The sequence below is a fragment of the Apteryx rowi genome, unplaced genomic scaffold (assembly GCF_003343035.1).
Source record: "Apteryx rowi isolate R43461 unplaced genomic scaffold, aptRow1 scaffold_802, whole genome shotgun sequence".
In the NCBI taxonomy this organism is placed as follows: Eukaryota; Metazoa; Chordata; class Aves; order Apterygiformes; family Apterygidae; genus Apteryx; species Apteryx rowi.
In genome coordinates, this window is record NW_020451097.1 from 303656 (window position 1) to 322759 (window position 19104).

Genomic DNA, 19104 nt, shown 5'->3' on the forward strand with positions numbered 1-19104 from the left:
GCTGTCTTCCCCACCTGCTGCTGCTATTTGTTAAAAAAAATAATAATTATCTTTTATTCCTGAGTTTTCATTTCGCTTTTCATCATGGAACTCAGCCTCTAGAGGTAAAAAATGGGTAATTAAAGGTTGCCTTCCCCATCACTTGTTCCCTGCTTTGGTATGCAGCCTTCTGCATGGAACAGCCAGCAGCTGCCTGGATTGCAAATGCCTCATGGTGAGTTAACTGAGGAGGGAGCTTCAATTCCTAAGCCCCTTCCATGGATAAAGTGGTGCACATGCATGAGTATAGGCAAAGTAGCGGCTGAGCCAGCTGACTTGGTACAAAACCAAGTAGCACCTGGAATTTTTGAAAGGTATTTAAAAAAAAAAAGGGAAATATTAACCTTGGATGATTTTTTGTGATGATGATGGAAAAGAAGGAAGTAGGAGGCAAATACGTGAGTTATTATTTGGAGAAATGCAGCCCTTCTGAGGCTAAAAAAAATCAAGGCATCGTGTTCATACCCATTAGCTGAGTATGAGTAGCTTAATATTTGTCGGTTCAGTCTGAGGTATTAAATATGATGTGAACCCAGCAGTGGCAAAGCCTACAGTGTGTTTGCACAGATAGAATAAGGCATGCATAACTCAAACTTTTCTTACAGAAATAAACCATCAACGCAGTTTCTGTCTAACCTGAAGAATCTTATACTGCATTCCCGTGCATTCTATTAATATGTTCTACAGATTTTATTTTACCAAAATGATTTTTAGGGAGGCATAAAATGTAGTTACACTTTAAACTATCTTATCACTTGCCTGTTTTACCTTTGTATACAATAACTCAGAAAAACTTTAAAAAGTATTTAAGTATATTAATTAGCCTTGTGGGTTGTGCCTGCTGTAGCAGCATAATTATTTATCAACAGGAATTTTTTTCGCAGCATACTCTATCAGAAAATATTCACGATTACTAAACTATATTGGTATGTGAAACCATATGGTGTTTTTGAGCTGCTTGGTTACTGTGGAGGATAAATAGCTCCTGACCCCAAACAGGATCTTTTCAAGAAAAAAAGTGTCCCTATTCCTTATAAGGCATGGGCAGGCTTGCTCTACAAGTGAAAAGGGGCGTTTACAATTTCGTTCTGTTGAGCTCGGTACAGCGGTAGTGGCAGAAGACTGAAGTTGCACTGAAATTACAGCAGCTCATCCCCAGCACTCATCAGAGAAAGTCAAGACAGGAGGCATCAGGTGACAATCAAAAACTTGATCATGGGAAAATCAGGTGAGCAAGTACTTTGGTGCAGTTGGCTGTATGTTCTTACAATGCCATTACCTGGTTTTGTGCTCCAAAAGCATTACTAAAACGTTACTGGCTTTGCTCAGAGAAAGCTGCTTTCATTTGTGCATGGTATAACCTGGGAGGAGCTTTCTTTATGACACAGTGTAATGCGATTGTTAGATTAAAAAAGCAAAACAAAACAAAAAACAAAAACAGAAAAAACCCAAACCTGCACAATGTAGAAGAAAAGCAGCTGTATTTTATATATGGTTTACATTTTGTAACTGATAAAAGCTTTGCTTTGCTGTATGAAGTAACTGTACAGCATTCAGAGAGAGAAAAATTATAAGCACTGCAGCTTTAAAACCATGTTATCACTATCTGTCTGGCAAAACTTACCTACATTGTAGATGGCAAGAAAATGCTTCTTGGAAGCATAGAGATTAGCATTTTTATTGCCTTTCTTTTTGGAAGAACTTAAGACTTAACGTCTGGTTACAGTTTAACTGAGTACAGTCTTTAACTTTGCTGAGTTCATGGGTTTCTCCAGAGCTGTGAGGGTTATTGTAAGGGCGGTGGATCACAGCCTAGCTCATTCCTCAGCTGTCACTCTGTCACTCTTTGTCCTTGTACCGAGGTCTGACATGCTTCAAGTGTGATAAATGGAGGAAAACTCCTCTAAAGTCACTTAGAAGTCAGAGGCCTGAAGAAGGGAGCTCGTGCCCTCTGGCCCTGTTCATCTCGGCCCTGTTAGAGTCACAACCCATTTCTGAGCCTGATGGGGTCTGGATGAGATTCTTGACTGTCAGACAAAAGCAGGGTTGCAGTTTGAAAGTCTGTGCTCATCTACTGCAGCTGTGGTGCAACTGGACAGCTGCTTTTTGTTCTTGTGGTTGGGACATTGTTTCCACAGCAAATCAGAGCCTGCTGGCATAATGTATCTGTCCTGTACATAAGCAGTATGTACAGGACATGTTCAGTAGAATCTAGTACTTGTTTCTGCTTAAAAAATGCAGATCTCTTCCAGTGAAACTTGAGGAAAATCTTTATTAGGGTAACTCCTTAACGGGCCTCAGATTGGGCGTGGGGTTTTTTTTGTTTGTTTGTTTTCCTTTTTTATAAAGGTCAGCATCCTAAACGGGTTCTGAGCCTTTCTGAAAATGTCATTATTAAAGGGCTTGCTCTTACTAAAGCTTCTGCTGGAGCAGTATGTAACACTAGTATGACACCCAAACTGGGCTAAGCACCATATAGCTGCTACTGTGTGTTTTTGTCCCTCTGCCCTGGAAGCCGCAGATGTTTTCAAATGGATTAGGCTTCAGTACATAACCTTACAGTTACTTAAATAGCTGTAGTCACTCAAAAGTGTCAAGTTCAATACTTCCTTTCTGATAGCATAAAAAGTACAAGTATCAGATAAGTCTAGCAGCTGTATGTTGCATTAGCAGAGTTAATTGGATGAAAGCAGTGGAAAGGTTTTATTGTGCCCCTCCCAATTCCAAACTGAATAAAATCTCCTCTTGTATTGGTGTATGTGCAGTCTCAGTTTGCAAATTTCTCATACAGTCATAAGGCACTGACTGCTTCACTAAACTGTTATATTCCCTCCCCCCCATTCATTACTGAACATCAGCTGTGTGTTCCAAAATTAAAAGTAACAACACTAGAAATCCCTTTTGCCAGGGCTTGGGTATTTTTTGCTTATCTGAGTTGCTATACAAATAGAGCTTGAGATTTAAGTGCATGTTAAAATTTTTTTTGTTGCATGTGTCGTGCTTTTCAAATCAATAGTAAACTGGGTACAGGTGACTGGCTCTCACCATTATGTGCTGGTTGAGATTTTTGGGGGTGAATCATAAAACTGAAATCCTGTCTTAACAATTGTTTTTTTTGACTAAATTCCATCTGCCATTTCCATTGCATTGAAGCCTTTAAATTATTCTCCTAGGTCATTCAGTGTTGTTTGCTTTCAAAGTGGCTGCTCTCACCCATTCAATGAGCACGGCTTCCTTTGTGTATTGGGTAAAATTGCTCATGTTTCTGCTACAGTACTCTAAAGACACAAAACAGGCACGGGAGGATTTCTCTATGCCAGGCTGTAGGGAAATGTAGCAATCTGGGACCTGTCTGACATCTCAGTGACCTTCAAACAGAGAACTCGCCCTCTCCTTCTCTCTGGGATCAGAAAAAAGGTAGATTACTTGAAGGTGTGAATTTAAGGGCTCTCTAATTCACCTAAACTAGGGCCCACCCTCTCTTTTAAAATAAATGTCCTCAGAAAAGTTTCTTTAACTTTGTATCTTCAGTCAATCTGTCTTGACGTATAAGTATCCCCAGACAAACAAATCAGTTGTTTTAAATCTCAGGGGCCTTTAAATGCATTTGAATAAAAGCTCCCTAATAATATGTTGTTATTAGATGTTGGATTATATTTGAAGCAATATTCTTTGTGACTGTTAGAGCTAGAGACTCAGCATTGGTTTTGCTTCATTTAATAAAATTGAATGTTTGAAGAACTGGATGAGCAGCTGGCACAAGCTCCCCACCCCACAGATCCCAAACTGAAGGAGCCATTAAGTGTTTTCTGACAGTAAATGAGCTGCTGGTGAGCTGGCAGCGCGGTGTTGCCTGGTCACCAGGACGGGCACTGTGGCAGGGCCCCGGCTCCCCAATAGCTGTGCGCGGCCCTGGAGGCCCTGCTGCGCAGAGCTGCCCCAGCACTGAGGGGACAGCCATAAGGCCAGCTCTTAACGATGTGCCAGGCAGCAGCGGGTGGCCGTCTCTGCTCCTGTGCTCCAGCGGAGGGCTAGGATTGCGGCTCTGCCGGGGCAGCCTCCTTGGAGGCTGGGAAGGTGGCAGAAAAAGGCTGCAGAAAGTCTCATTTCCTTCCGCTTCTCCCCCAGCTCTGCATGCTGGGGGAAGGGACCTTTCCCTCTCTACAAACCAAGCAGAGGCGATGGCAAGGGAGTCGCTCTGTGACTTCTGATTAGTGGTATGCTAGATACATATGCTAACTAGATATACATGCTATAGAGTATGGTAGAGCACGCTATCACAGAAAGGCGAGAAAGGGCTCAGTAAATATTGGGTATCTTCTTTGTGTTTGGTTTTCTTTTTTTTGCTGTCTGTGTGTGTGGGACTCTGGAGAAATAGCTGGGAGTTACCCTTTATATTGCCAGTTGAGTCAATACAAAATAAATAAGGGCCAAAAAAAGGCTTTTATGAAAAAGAAGAGACAGGAGCCAAACTCAGTGTAGTTTTCCTTGTTTTTTACTGTGCTTTAGAAGAATGTGCTGGTTTTTAAAGATCCATCTTGGAGCATAGTAAAAAGGACTGGCTGCAGTTGCAAAATGAGAACTTGTGCTATTGAATCTCTCTATGAGGCAGCTGCAGCAGTTCTTAACAAAAGTACAAATTTACCAGTGACAAGATCTGTTCATTTTTCTGAAAATATGTTACGCTCCAGCTGCCAATGCACTTTGTGTTGGCTGTTTTTACCGGGCCTGCAGGGAGAGAGGAAATGAGTAACTAGTAGCAACAAAACATTAATCTGTGGTAACATTAGGGCATTTGCAGAAATTATCATTAATGCCACTTACTGCCTGTGTCTTTTTACAGCAAAACTGAATTGGAGGTGTAGTATGAAAAGTGACTTTCAAAAATCAACCTAATCAATTCATTTAAAAAACCCCCACACTTTTCCAGTTCTTGTGTGTAGAAGTTGCTAAATATGTGGTTCAAGMTTATAAATACAGAAGATCTGCCAAGAGGACATCAGAGTTTGGCAAGCAATATTCTGGGCCTAATTTTTACTTGTCTGCTATATAATCACAGGTTGGGCAAGGGAGAGGAGGGGAATGCAGACAAGGGCCTGTTGCACATCCTTTGCAGTAGTGGTGACTCCCTGGTAGTGTTAGACTAGTAGTATTAACTCCTAATGCTCAAGGCTGATAAACCAAACATCATGGGGCTCACAAAAACTAAGACCGAATGTAATAGTCTACAGTTCCCAAGATAGCTCTCCCTTCTGAATCCTCCAAGAAATCTTTTAAAAAAAAATCTAATTAAGCATGAAAAACTTTTATTACAGAAATTCAGTGAAAACATTCAGCCCAGGGCCTTAGCTTTCTCTCAGTACAGCTGGTAGTTTCTGTCTTGTTTGGATTTGAATTTACTGTAATTGTTGCTCTGTGTACAGGAAAAAAAAACTATGGGAAAGTGAGTTTCTTAGTTGTAAGTGCTGCGTTGTTTGTTGCATGTCTCCACAGACCAGAAGGACATTTCAGATAGTTGTTTTGGTAAAGGCCACTCTGTTCTGCAAAAGATTAGCTGGAGCATATCTACATTATGTTTTTACAGGCAGATGTAAGCAAGTTCTGCCCAGTCTTCGAAGGTCTGAACAGGAACTATATCTGAATTGGGCTGTGTGGCCCTGCTGAAGAGGATGAGGTAAGGCCAAGTATGTGGCTAATAATTCTGGTTCAGACTTGGCTCTTGTCCAAGTATGTATGAGCCTTTAAGAGACTGTAGAAATATCCTGGGTGTTTTGAAGGAAGACAGTATGAACCTATCCAAGGCTACCACAAATATTATTTAATGTTGACTGAACTGAAGTTAGCAGAGTGAATCTCAGCTTTGCATAGAAATCATGTGGGCTTTAAGTATAATTGCTACAGAGATGTATGCTCTTCCTTGGCTGATGTATTATGGAATGGTAAGGTAACTGTGTCCTTCTGAAGCCTTGCMATGCCATTATTGTAGTGGCAGGGTTTGGAAGCCAGCTTCTGATTTAGATTGTGAGGGCTGTCTCTGCATATGTTTCCACATCACTAAGCTGAAATGGGTTGTGTCTGTTGGTGGAGTCTCTATACCCTATCATAAGTACAAATACAGGGATAGAAGTACATATGGTAGTAGTACTCAGAAGTACTTCTTTTCCTTGAGAAAACTCTCATGATAATTTGTGATAGGTGGATGTTAAATTATTGAATACGTGTTTAGTTTATATCCTATGTGCTTGTCACTTTAACTCTGTGGACCGTTGGCATGTATTGAATGCTTAATAAATGATCCACAACAAGTGATTTGGGGAGCACTGTTACAAGGTGTTAATCTGGTTTTGAATTTTCCTTTAGGAAGACATATTATTAAAGCAGACCTCTTAGCTTCTTTAGTTCCACTGTGTGAGTCCTTGTGTCCATGAGGGTTATGTTTCCTGGAACAGCCCCCATGGCAGGCCATGGAAGAGCACGCCCCATCAAAGGATGGGAGTGTCCATGACATGATGCTGGAGTTGTGGCATTGGCTTTCTGGAGAGATGCAAAGGGCTCTCCTTTGAAATTGCGGTCCTGGATGTAGGCGTGCATATATATTCCTTGTATATACTGCAGTCTCTTTTCTCCTTGATTCCCAAGCACTGGGCCAGTGCATAAGCAATAGGAGCTGCAGAAACAACAAGAAATTTAAAAGATTTTGGGGGTATAGGTGGAGTCTTATCTTCCTTGGGGGGACTGTATGTCTATTTGATATTTTAAATAAAGAATTTTTTTTTTTTTAAGCTCTTGGGTCATGAGAACTAAGTTTTAGTTTGAGCAGGGGGGAGGGAATGAAATGGTGTAGTTGAGAGCAAGTGTGAGTAACCAAAGCTTCCTGTGACTCTCTGCCTGGTCTGGGCTACTGGACAGGTGAGTTTACGCACCTTTTATCAGTGATCAGAAGAGATGTGCACTGCAAAGGCTGTATTTCCATGCCTCAGGGAGGTGCATAAATAAGCATACTTTGAGCATGCCCCACTAGCTTGGATGCCCTTGGCACAAAAGCAAGGTGGGAGGGTATTGGAGCCAATTAAATTAAAGCTAGTTCAGGTTTGGCTACCCCTAGCAATAGTGGAACATAAATGGTAGAGGTAGAAGATGGCAGAGCATATCCCAGAAGTGCCAAGTTCTTCACTTTGCCAAGATTTGGGTTGGCACAAGTCAGCTACAGTGCTATGTAAAATAAAATTGGCACTGGGTACCAACAAGGTTGTCTCTGTTGCTGGCCTTAGAAAACACTGCGTTCGCATCTCTGAGAGCGCTAGAGTATGTATCATCCAAAATGTAAATAAGTCACCAGCAAAAATTGCTCAAGTTAGCACATCCAAATGTGTTTGATGTCTTACAAAGGGCTAGAGAGTTGCTCGTTGTGGAGGAGCATAGCATCATGCTTCAGACATGCCATTGCAGTAGTTAGAACGTTGTATGGTAGAATCACAACCTAATAGCTGAAGTGCAGATTTGGTAGTAGGGAGGTCTGGTTTTGGGTGTTACACATTTGTGAATACAATTGCAACTTATTTGTTTGTAAATTAGTGTAATTAGAAACTTTCCACAGACCTGACATTGGGAAGAGAGGAGGAGAAGAAAAGGAAAAGATTGCTTCGTGTTCTCCTCCTGCAGCGTGTGGTCAGTTCTGACGCATGCGTGTCATGTGGGGCTTCCTATTTGGAAGCATGTGCCCTAGGAATTGTATGCTGTGGTAGTTCAATTTAGGAGTCTGAGGTCTTATTAAAAAGGCTAAGGAGACCCTCTCATTAATAAGTCGGCTACTAACCCTTTTAACTGTCTACCAGGGTTTTCCAGTCGTTTCATTAGCTAAGGCATTCAGCGATGCGTCACAGCATTATTCCTTGAATGAGACTGTCCCTGCATGTGTGGCTTGATTATAATATTATTTGTCCTCTGTGGTAGAATAGCAGTAAAAATAATACTTTTTACCACCTCTCATGTGCAAAGCTGGCACTGGCTTTTCTAGGTATAAGGCTGTGACTGACTACTCACTGTGCATAATGACCACTCCATGAAAGAATACTTGTGGACAAGTTTGTTGATCTGATTGTTGATTGGAGAGGACAGAAGCACAGGGCTTTTTTTTTTTTTCCCCCCCTCCCCTTCCCAAGGAAAGTGAACCTGGTTTTGTCAGTGCTCAAGACTGTGCTAATTAGCCTTGTTTTTTTTCTACGCTTATATCACAAAAGGCTCCACTTCCTCTCAGAGCAGTGCAGTTTCCAGTTCACCAGGTGTTCCTTTTTAATCAGGGAGCCAATTGCCTACAGTCGATAAAAGGCCTTAAGTGAGGAAGTAATACACACTGTCTATTATAACAAGAATAGGATTTGCAATCAAATAGTGACGTGCCTAATGTCACTGAAATGTTATTACACCAGCAGTTTTGTATTCTTATAGAATATGCCTCAAATTGGGTATGAGGGAGAACTGTGTATTATGCCATGTGGCACAGATAATATGAAGTTATTAAGCTGCCAGTTTGGTGGAGGGGAAACCTTGACAATTGAATGAGTGGGGATTTTGTCCAAAAAGTTCAATTAACTCAAGCCTCTTACTTTTGCACTGAAGCTCATTCCAGTGATAAGCAAGTGTATAAGAGAAGGTATGACAAAAGTGAATGATCAAGGACATCAGAGAATCCTCTCTGTGCTCTTGAGCCGAAAGAAAAACTATACTGAGCAGCCTGATAAACACAAGAAAGTTCCAGGAAACTACTCCCATTCAAAGTTGTGTCTAATTATAGCCCCCAATTCCTTTCATGCCTTTAAGCAGTACTTTCTCTGCTGACTTGAAAAAGGATCATTGGATAATTCAGGCTGGAAGGGAGATGCTTTACCAACAACTATGATATCTCCCGTAAATGCCCATTGTATGGGATGCAGATGTTGCCTCCTCACTGAATTCTTGGATCAAAATTGTAAAAGATGACAAAGAAATCCCAACCAGGATATAACTTCTGAATATAGCATTATTTTCTCTTTTCTTTCCTCCAAGATGTAAATGTGTTTTTGTTTCTTCTGTATGCTTCCCAGAAATCAGCCAAGTTTTTTTTAAGAGTACAGTGGGGTTTAGAACTGAAGGAAGTCAGTTTTTGTAATTTTAAGTGATGAATGAATTGGACTGTCAAATCCATGCTCCCGAATGACATATTTAATAATAGCATTAAGGGCCAGTCTTTGAAGACATTACTATCTCAAATGGGGAGCAAGAAGGTGCAGTCAAATACATGGAGTAAGAAACATGGAATGCTCACTCCCTGTGGCATTCCAGAGGCCACCCAAATTAAGACCATCCCGGAGTGTTTGTGATTTTGAATCAAAATGCAAAGTCTAAAATGCAGTAGAGGCATAACTCATCATTTAACCTCTCTCTCAAATCAGTTAAGTGTCCATCACTTCTCCATTGAAGGAACATTATTCCCACCGAGTGAAAGATTCTGCTGTCCTAGTTTGCAAGGAATTATAGTTCAGATGAGGACAAAGATAATAAATAATTTTAGTAAATATTAATTAAAGTAAAAGAAAGTCTTTTAGAAGGACCTGGTATAGATGAGAATGTGGTCATTAGAAACTGAGATGACTTTTACTGAAGAATTTTGTTTGTTTCCAATCTGTTAATACACTTTGAGAAGTCTGTCAAAATAGAGGCATCCTCAGTTACCTGGGAGGTAATAGAGGACTTGTTGATATGATTATTTTGCAGTTTCCTAAACCCTTATTGAATTTTCTTACAGAGAAAATTCTGCTGGGGATATTAAAAATTGTATTTGCTGCAGTCTCCTTCCATGCTCCATTTCTGCTATCAGAGTAGGTAGAGCAATTCTGCACAGTCAAGTGAGACTGAAGGTATTTCAGTATTAGAGCTGTACTCTGTGTTTAAACAGTTACCTTTTCATGCGCTTTCTGTCCACTTTGCATTTGTGTCCACTCCATGTATTCTGACACTTGGGTTGTTCTGTTTGGATAAATAATGTTCTTCCCCGTGTTCAGGGCAGGAATGAGTGTGGAAATAACACGAGATGTTCTGTGTAAGATGAGTTGCATCACCAAAGTTGTTGGCATCAACTYTTTGCATTTACCTCTTTCCAAAATGGTGGGTCCTTTGAAATATGTGTTGAAGGTACTGCTTCAGAAATATGGCTCTAGTCATTATACAGGTACACTTCTAAGTATTTATTTTGGGGCATAATTGAAAGGTGGGATCATTATCTCCATTTTCCTGCACACATAGGATGAAAACTTGAGGTCTATGTCATGGTTCAAAAATGGATTGAGAGAGTCATCATGGGAAACTTCTGTGTAGGATTCTGCATAAGGTCCTTTTTTTTGACTGCATTATATGTTACTTATCTGTTGAAGACTAAACAGAAAAACTTAGTGTGTATGGAAAGTACAAAATTGCCTGTGAAGATTAATCCATAAGCCATAGGACAGAGACCACTGAGAAGACAATAATGATACTTCTAGAAATCGATACTGTGTTCCTTTCTGAATCATTGGAGTAGATGGTTAGCCACAAAAAAGTGTGATATTTTTGCTAGTCCAGAGTATGCCTGGCATAATTTTGTGGCTGCCAAGTGGTGAATTAAGGGCTACCTTCAGCATTTCTGCTGTGTAGGTCTTGAGTGGAGAGAGTTTTCTGTTTTTGTAAAATATTTCACTGTTACCCTTTCCCCATGTGCCATCTTGGAGCTCTACGAGACCAGTGTTGTAGGACCACCTGATGGCTGCAAAGGTGATGCAAAGCAGCTAGTGTTATGGAAGGCGTGTTCAGTTAATTCGCTTCAGTTCAGCCAAGTTGAGAGAAGAAAAGAGCAGGAGAAGATGGGACTCAGAGAAGAGGGAGTAGGGGCTTTTCACATGAAGAAGATTGAGTAGATTGGCACTGTTTAGTTTAGAGATAAGTAAAAGAATGGACGGAATAATAAATCTCATGGGGAAAGTCAGCCTAGACGCCCCTGCTCACTTTTTCATGGTCACCCAAAATTGGTCAACGGAACCAATGAAAGGCAGAAAACATAACTGCAGAGTGTGCTCTATACCACATCATAGCCCGGAAATTCATTGTCATGTGCTGTCCATCTTAGTCGACATTCCAGAAGAATGAAAACAGGTAAATGTGTGAATAATGAGAAACAAGCAACTGTATCTAATAGCTTAAAAAAAAAAAAAAAAAAAAGCTGTGCAATGATTCATGATCTGAAACAGCTTCCTGGCATTAGGAAATATTTTTTTCTAGCAGTTTAAGCAGTCTATGTGAAGGAAAAAAAAAAATGCAGCTCCAAAGTTGTTTGGGAAGTTGTTCCCATCTGGGTGGGAGCCTGAAAACTCCCATTAACTCTCACTTTTAATATCTGGCTTCTCAGTATATGGAACGTGGATAAAATGGAAAAACTTAACATGTCTTCCAAAACAAATCTGAAATACATCTGGCAGTTTGGAGTCCCTCCCCACACATCAGAATGCACAAGAGAACCAGCACATGAGAGAGAAGGTTAGCACATGAGCTTGAGTCATGGTAGATAAGTGTTTCTGTAGCAACCACCTTTGAGGGAAGGGAAGAGGAGGATGGAGGGTCTTAAGGCACAGCAAAGCTGTGTCTGCCATGGCTTGAAGAAACTGTCAGTTAGGTCCATGACTTTTTGGTCTTTGTAAGTCAAAATCTTAATGCAGAACTGGATTGTTCAGTATTTCCATTAATGGATGGACTGACAATTGACAAAATCTGCATTTGAGTAGATTTTAAGCTTTTTTTCTGGAGTTTGTTTTTTATTTTTGTAACTGGAAACAAATCATTTGGGAAAAAAAAACAACAAAAAAAACTTTCACCCTTGCAGGTCAGATTATTTATCCACTATTTAATGCTGAGTGGATGAGATATTAAGCCTAGGTGATGTCAGCCACAAGCTCTAAGGTGGTCTTGTGCAGAAAAATGCAGCTTGAAGCATGTGATGCAGTTTCTAATGTCTTATATTTCAACTTCTTTGATTTGCAGGCTGTCTTAAAATTTCCCTGCTATAGACATGAACCCCAGCACAATGAAGTTAAGCCACCTGGCTGTAGGCTTGCTTTTCTCAGTAACCTGTGATAAAAGCCTTGAAAGTAGGGAATGTTCCCCCATGATGCAGCAGATGAGAGGTTTAAGACTTCTGGCCTAACGGAATTTGAGGGCTAGGAGCAATCATAATAAGAATGATGGGACAGACCTGTTAGCAAAAGGGTGTATTGATTTTTAAGAACCAAAGTGGAGGTACCTATTCTATCTGATGATGTGCAATTTGTGTGCCCATTATGACTCATTAAAATTGAAGGGAAAGGTGGGATGTGGGAAGGAAAATGTAGGAAGAGAGAGGTGGTTGGCAGATCCCTTATCACTCAATGGAATTCCTGTTGCTTAATTCCTAGGCAACTTATGCCAACAATTTATACCAAAGAATCTAGCCCGAAAGCATGTTGATGGAGAATATGTTAGATCTATGTCTGCACTAACGCTTTCATCCGGAAAAGATCAACCCAACTTCAAACTACATCCAAAAGTTATAAAGCATTGAGTGAAACAATAAGGGCTTCTATGTGTGTTTGGATATTGAACTTACCCTAGGCCGCCATATTATCTGAAAGCTATTGGGAAACTAGAGAGAACTCTGAGAACAGCTTAAAGCATGACTGTGGTTTGGGTAATTACTTTTGGAAAAAGTTACAAGAACAGTATGTGCAAATTGGGGGAAAACACATCATTAAAAACAACAGAATAGCATACACCCTGTAAATATTGATTCTAGTTGTTAGAATCAAGAGTATTGAAAAGAACTTGGGAAAAGTAAGGTTAATAACAGGAAAAACTGTCTAGACATGGGGTCTATCAGGGCTGTGAAAGTATTTTGCAAGCAAAGTGATGGGAATCCTGCTATTTAGGATATTCAGAAATAGAGCTGGTAAATCATAATTAAATGTAGAAATCTGTCCACTGTAAATGCAGAGTTGATATTTGAATATATCTTGGCCTGTTCAGAAGCTTCAGCAGTACAGAGAAAGTGAAATCTATTTTTCTGTTTTAAAGACATACCCATACCTCTCTCTCTGTCCCAACGCCCTGCTTCAGATTACAAATTTCTCTTAAAGCAGAAAACTCCACAGGGCACCTTCAGGGATGATTTTTTCTGTGAAGTTTGGGAAAGTTCTGCAAAGGTGTGAAGGGAGGTAACATGAAATTGCTGTCAAAATGAATTACTTCTGGTTTGCCACTGTGACTTGTCACTTTTCCTCTGCCTTGGGCTGCTGAAATTCCCAGGTTCGTCAAGGTACAAACATGAGCCCTTTAAAACTTTTGCAATAAATTCAGAGTTCATATATTTACCAAATACACTCTAGCACAGAAAAAAATCCTCCCCAGCAATTATTTCCTTTGTTTCCATTGTGTCCTGGCCACTTGCCGCTTGTGACAGTTATTTATAATAAGAATGGTGCAGGTTTCAAAGTATTTGCATACCTCTACACGTTTTAATATCTCTATTTTCTTTAGATGGTGTTTTGATGAATACAGAAAATTCTTGTATAAAATGAAAATAACTTGCCTTTCTAGTGCATCTTCTCAAAGAACCTAAGTCTAATTTATTCTGAGACTTCTTTGCAATGGTCATGCAGTGCAAAGAAATCTTAAAATGAAAATCAGTCATACTAACCTTAAAGTCCCTTGCTGTTGAGGAAGGGAATAAGGTTTACATTTTTCTTCAACCTTTAATGGATTTATAGTATACCATTTGAAGTGTCTCTTAGAGTCCTTGGATGGAAGGCATTTAATGGTTCATTTCATTCTACTCATGAAGGTAATGAAGGTGGTATGCTGTTCTTCCACTAAACAGTCCAGCCTGCACCAGCTTCACAGTCTACAAGGTATGCTTTTTCTGTTTTCACTGATGTCTTTATTTGATAGACTTTTTTTTTTTTTTTTTTCTTTTTAATGTGATTTCAGCTTCCAAACAATTTGCTGAAGAGGTCTTGAAAGCACACAATGGCTACCGGAAGAAACATGGAGTCCCCCCATTAAAACTCTGCAAGAAGTTAAACAGAGGAGCGCAACAGTGAGTTCAGTCCTTTCTTTTCTCTAATGAGATTTCTATCACTTTTATGGTCTGACTGTACATACTGCAGAAATACTTGTCTTTTGACACGCTGATATTCAATGAAACATTACTGGGTGGAAAGTGAGAGACTTTACTCTCTCTCCTTCCTCACCCAACCCTTCTCTTCTATCATATAACACCAGTTGTTCACATGTAAACTTCTGTGATCACAACTGTGTAGATCTTCTTGCACCCTCTTCCAGATGTGGGCTGCACCTGTCTACACTGATGTGCTTCCTCCTTTGCAGAGGGCAGTTTCATAAAATATGCTTCACCACTACCTGTATCAGGTGGTGTATTGTCACCTGCAAGAGAACATCTTCTGCAGCTGAAATAGTGGAGAAAGAAGCTTTTTCTTGGTGTAGGAAGTGATGGCTGGTGTAAGATCAGTAGAAGCAGGGGGAAGTAACTTCAGGAAATCAAATTGTCTATCTCCCTGCCCCAAATGGAAAATCAGTATACTTCTGTCCCTCCTGACAGACTAGAGAACAGTCTTGCTTCTTTTCCAGTGCTGAAGACTCCACAACTTCCTATCAGTTTAATGTATTGTAGAACTATCCTTTGTTGGTTCTTATTACTGTCTGATTTAAGTTCTCCTTACTGAAATTTGAGCCCATTACTGCTTGCCCTCTTTGCTGTGGCCAACAAAGAGGTTAATTCCTTTCCCTTTACAGCAATGTTTTCAAAGGCAGATTTGAAAATCTGTCATGATCCTCCATTGTTCAGGCTGAGGAAGAGATCCTTAAAATACAAAGGAAATGTGATGGAGAAAATGTTCTTTAAACTATTTAGAAATCAAATGTCTTCCCACCTCATTATAGCTAAATAGTGGCCAGTCTGATCCCTGCAGACACAATAACTTATTTCCTATTAGGCTTTCTACCGTAACCATGCAGAGCTCTCTGAGCCAGCGAGGCTACGCCTATTCCAGAACTTGATTTACTGTCTTAGCATGGTGCTGCTCTCTGCTACGTGGATGCATCTGCTCCCTCACTCCTAGAACAGAAATCTCTACCAAGTATTGTGCTGCACAACACACTGTGTACATGGCATGTAGACTTGCCCTCTGGTAGCAAGCAGACTCTTATTCTGTCTTTCCCCCCACACACACACATTCTTTTGAGACACCATGATAACTGGATACAGTATTCTGAGAGATGGAATGCCAGTGACTCATCTGCATGCCTTTGTAATCTTCTGGGTTTTTCTTTCCTATTCTTCAAGGGTTTCTTTTATTTCTATTTTTCTTTTACTTACTGCCTTACAATGAGGAAGAGATTTCATTGACTTGTCAATCGCACTTGTTGCATCTTCAAAGCATTTACAGTTGGTTTAAACAAAACATTTTATATGAATAGTTCAGATTATCCTGTCAAATGTGCATTGCTCCATGTTTATCTCTAAATATGCTATTGCCCTTGCTGGGTATTTTTAGGTCATTCTGGAATTCCTTACAGTCTTTTCCGGTCTCAGCTGAGTCTCACCACTGTGAGGCATAACAGTGGGAAACCTGTATTTAGTTGCTGTCAGTAATTTAACTGCTAAGACACTTGTTCAGAGACTGGTGCAACTGGCTGATAGCAAGAACCAAAAATGGTTTGATCTGAAGAGAAGACATCAAATATAAGAAATCACATCTTTCAAGACAGATTTTTTCATAATCTAAATTCAAGAAAGAGCTTCACCTTTTATTTAGGTATATCTGGTATATTTAATGCAAATGTTCTTCTCTGCCCTGTCACCTAACAGGCAGGGTAGCAGTCGTTGTCTGTAACCTCTGGTACTTTGCTGTGCTTCTCTATCCATGTTGAAAATGGTCTGTTTCCTACTGTTTTCAGTCTCAAGAATTGAAACAGGTTAGATGAACTGACTATTGGATCCCTGCTTTAGGATGAGGTGAGTCACCTTCCATAGATACCTGTTTATCTCCATTAACTGTAAAGGTGACAATCTCGGATTCAGATGTCAAACTTTCAGATGCCTGAGCTAGAGCAAATTAATCACATCCTTCATCTCAAATCCTTGGCAACATTGTCCACATGCTGTGTTTACTTTGTTCCAGTCTTGCCTCTTGCTTGGAATGCGTGAATCTCTGAAGAGAAACATTACAGAATTGCAGTGATATAGGGCATGAAGGAACATCAGGAGATCATCTAGTTCAGGATCTAGCAAACTAGCAACTGACAGGCTTTCATTAGTTCTAAATGAAACAATTTTGCTGCAGGGTCAGCCAAATGCTCCCCCTTTTTTTAGGGGAGAGGAACAGGACAAAAGGAACTCAGAACCTAATAACTAAAGTACTGACTCAGGCCAAAATGTCCAGCTAGACCAATATCCTGTCTCTGGCAGATGCCAGGAGGGAAGGGAAGAAGTAATGTTTCATTACTTCAGTATTTTCATGTTTAGGGAAGAAGTAGTAGGACAGACCAAAAGTACTGGTCCTTCCCCCATTATCTCCTCCTGGAAATTGCAGCTTATGGATTTCCTAAGCATCAGGTTACATCTTCTTCATTTGTGTTTAATAACCCTGTATGACTCTTTTCCCCCATAAATTTGTCCAGTTGGTTTTTTTTTTTTTCAAACCCATATGTGCTTTGGTCTCTGCATCATCCTGTGGCATTGAGTTCCGATAAGTGCTTACTCTGTGAGGAAAAATGCAGTGTCTTATTTGATTTTAAATCTACTATGTGATGATTTTGTGTGTTGCCTCCTATTTCTTGTGCTGTGATAAACAGCAAATGGTCATTCCACTTTCACCGTCTCTGAGCTGAAGCCTTTCCAATGTTGAATAAAGAGAATAATTACATTTTACACAGGACGTTCTTGTTAATCCTATTGTACAATGTATTTTTTTGTCTTACTACACGCTTGCACATGTTACCTTCTCTAAAAACAGTCCTTTTGTTAGTATACATAATTGTTACCTCAGATTTTCCAGGTGGTCCCCTTCTCTTCAGTACTGCTGCCTAGCACATTCTTCCTGTTTTCATATTTGAGGGTTTGGGTTTTTTTTCATTTCTAAATGTAAGCTTTTTTACACTTGCTTTGAGTGAATCCCCACTTCAGTCTGTTTATCAGGAACATTTAAGTTTATGCCTCACAGTGCTTGCAGCAAGTCTCTGCTTATCAGCCAGAACTGATTTAAGTGTACCTCTTATTCTGCTGGATATGTTGCTGAAGAGGTCCCAGGACAGACTACTGCAAATATATGCTGGAAATATCTGTCTGGTTTGACAGCGAATCATTGACCCAACCTGACTGGGAGGGCTTGGGTTCTGCTCTTCCCCCCCAGTTTATGAAGTCTTCATCTGTATTCTGATTTCTAAGCCACATTGTCTCTTGCGCAGGTGACTCCCATGCAGTGCCCTAGAAACATCAGGAAGCTGGCACTTGTAGCAATTCCTGCATGTGCTTCCATTTTCTTTACCTGCAGCAGTTGCAGCTAAGGATAGCCTGTGCGTTTCTCAAATGTGGACAGAAAATGGTGAAGGGACATCTGTGCCCATTGTTTCCTCCAGGCCCTTCTCAGCAGTGAGACAAGCTCTTATGCAGGACAGAGAAAATGACTGGACCTCTGGGCCTTCTCTTTTCCTGACTCCTAGATCTATGTAGACTCAAAGCATCCTTGGCCTTAGGGATTTGGAACTGAGTTACTTAGCTTAAATCCTCCTCTCAACATCATTCCTGGTTTGCATTCCTTCTTCTTCCTCCTCTCAGCCTGCCTCTGGCTGTGGTCGGTGACATAATGTGTGGATTCCTTTGCTAGGTATGCAGAAGAACTGGCTACCACGAGGGTCCTCAAACACAGCTCTGAGTCTGCTAATGGAAAATGTGGAGAAAACCTAGCATGGGCATCCTATGATCAACCAGGTAAACTTTATTCTTCTGCTGTCTCACAAACATTAGGTAAATGGTGTATTTTATGTACTTTGGACTCAGAGCATGAACACTGACTGGATGTCCTGGCTGGCTGCAAAAGTACCAGCATTTCCTCTGCTCTAAAAATCCAACCACCACAGCCCAGTCCAGGTTCATGGAATGGGATGGTGGTATACAGTCATCCATGTGCTCCATATGTCCTGACTGCAGGCTTGTCTGGAGCGCTGGGGAAGCGTGCTACTTGTATGTCCAAGGGAGCAGAGAAGGAAGCCATCAGTGCCCTGTTCTTCACCTTTATCCTTAGTTTGTATGAGCCTAAGAGAGGGCAGACCACTGGCCTACTGTGGTGAGGAAGGTGGAAAAATGGCCATTGCTCACCAAACAGAAGTTCCTGTGTGTGGGGACAAAAAGGGGAAAAAAACAAACTGACACAGGCTAATGTGTAAGGAAGCTACACTTAATCTCTGCTGCTTTCCCTCAAGTACTAAAAAGGCTTTGAGCCCTGTCCTTGCCTTCATTTTCAAAGAAAAAAGTACTCCATATGCATTCTGATCATGAATGGAATATGTAATTGGCAGCCTTCAGTTTGGATGCCTGAGAAGCTTAATTTCAGTCACACTGACAGCCTATGATGAGCACTCAGTCAGAACTCTGTTCAACAGGGCTCTCCTTTCCTTCTTATTCCAGTGTGCAGGGTTAATGCTTTGCCTGCTCAGAGACCAGGTGGCATATATTAAAAGTGATCATTTGCTTTCTTTATTCTTGTTTTCCTCTGGAATTTTCAACACAGTCTAGGGGAGGTAGAAGCTCCTCTCTGTAGACTGTAAACCCTGTTTTAAGGACCTGGAAATTTAGTAACTGAATTTTAGACCCTGGTGTTATAGGTAAACGTGACAAATTGACAACCACTCGGGCCGGGTTGCATAAATTCCAATTTAATAGAATAATTGAGCAAGTCACAAGTAAGCAAAACAGCGCTGGGCGGCCGGGGAGTCTCCTGCTCCACCAACGGC

The 19104-nt window shown here is 40.6% G+C and overlaps 1 protein-coding gene across 1 annotated transcript in view; it reads left to right on the forward strand.

Annotated features, from left to right (window-relative positions):
- Positions 1 to 1125: 1125 nt before the first annotated feature.
- GLIPR2 (GLI pathogenesis related 2) overlaps positions 1126 to 19104 on the forward strand; it is a 28100-nt gene continuing 10121 nt past the window's right edge. Inside the window, exons 1-3 of the mRNA XM_026089230.1 lie at positions 1126 to 1267; positions 14062 to 14170; positions 17979 to 18082. Coding sequence (XP_025945015.1) covers positions 1255 to 1267; positions 14062 to 14170; positions 17979 to 18082 — 226 coding nt within the window. The 5' untranslated portion in view covers positions 1126 to 1254. The remainder of the gene's footprint in view (positions 1268 to 14061; positions 14171 to 17978; positions 18083 to 19104) is intronic.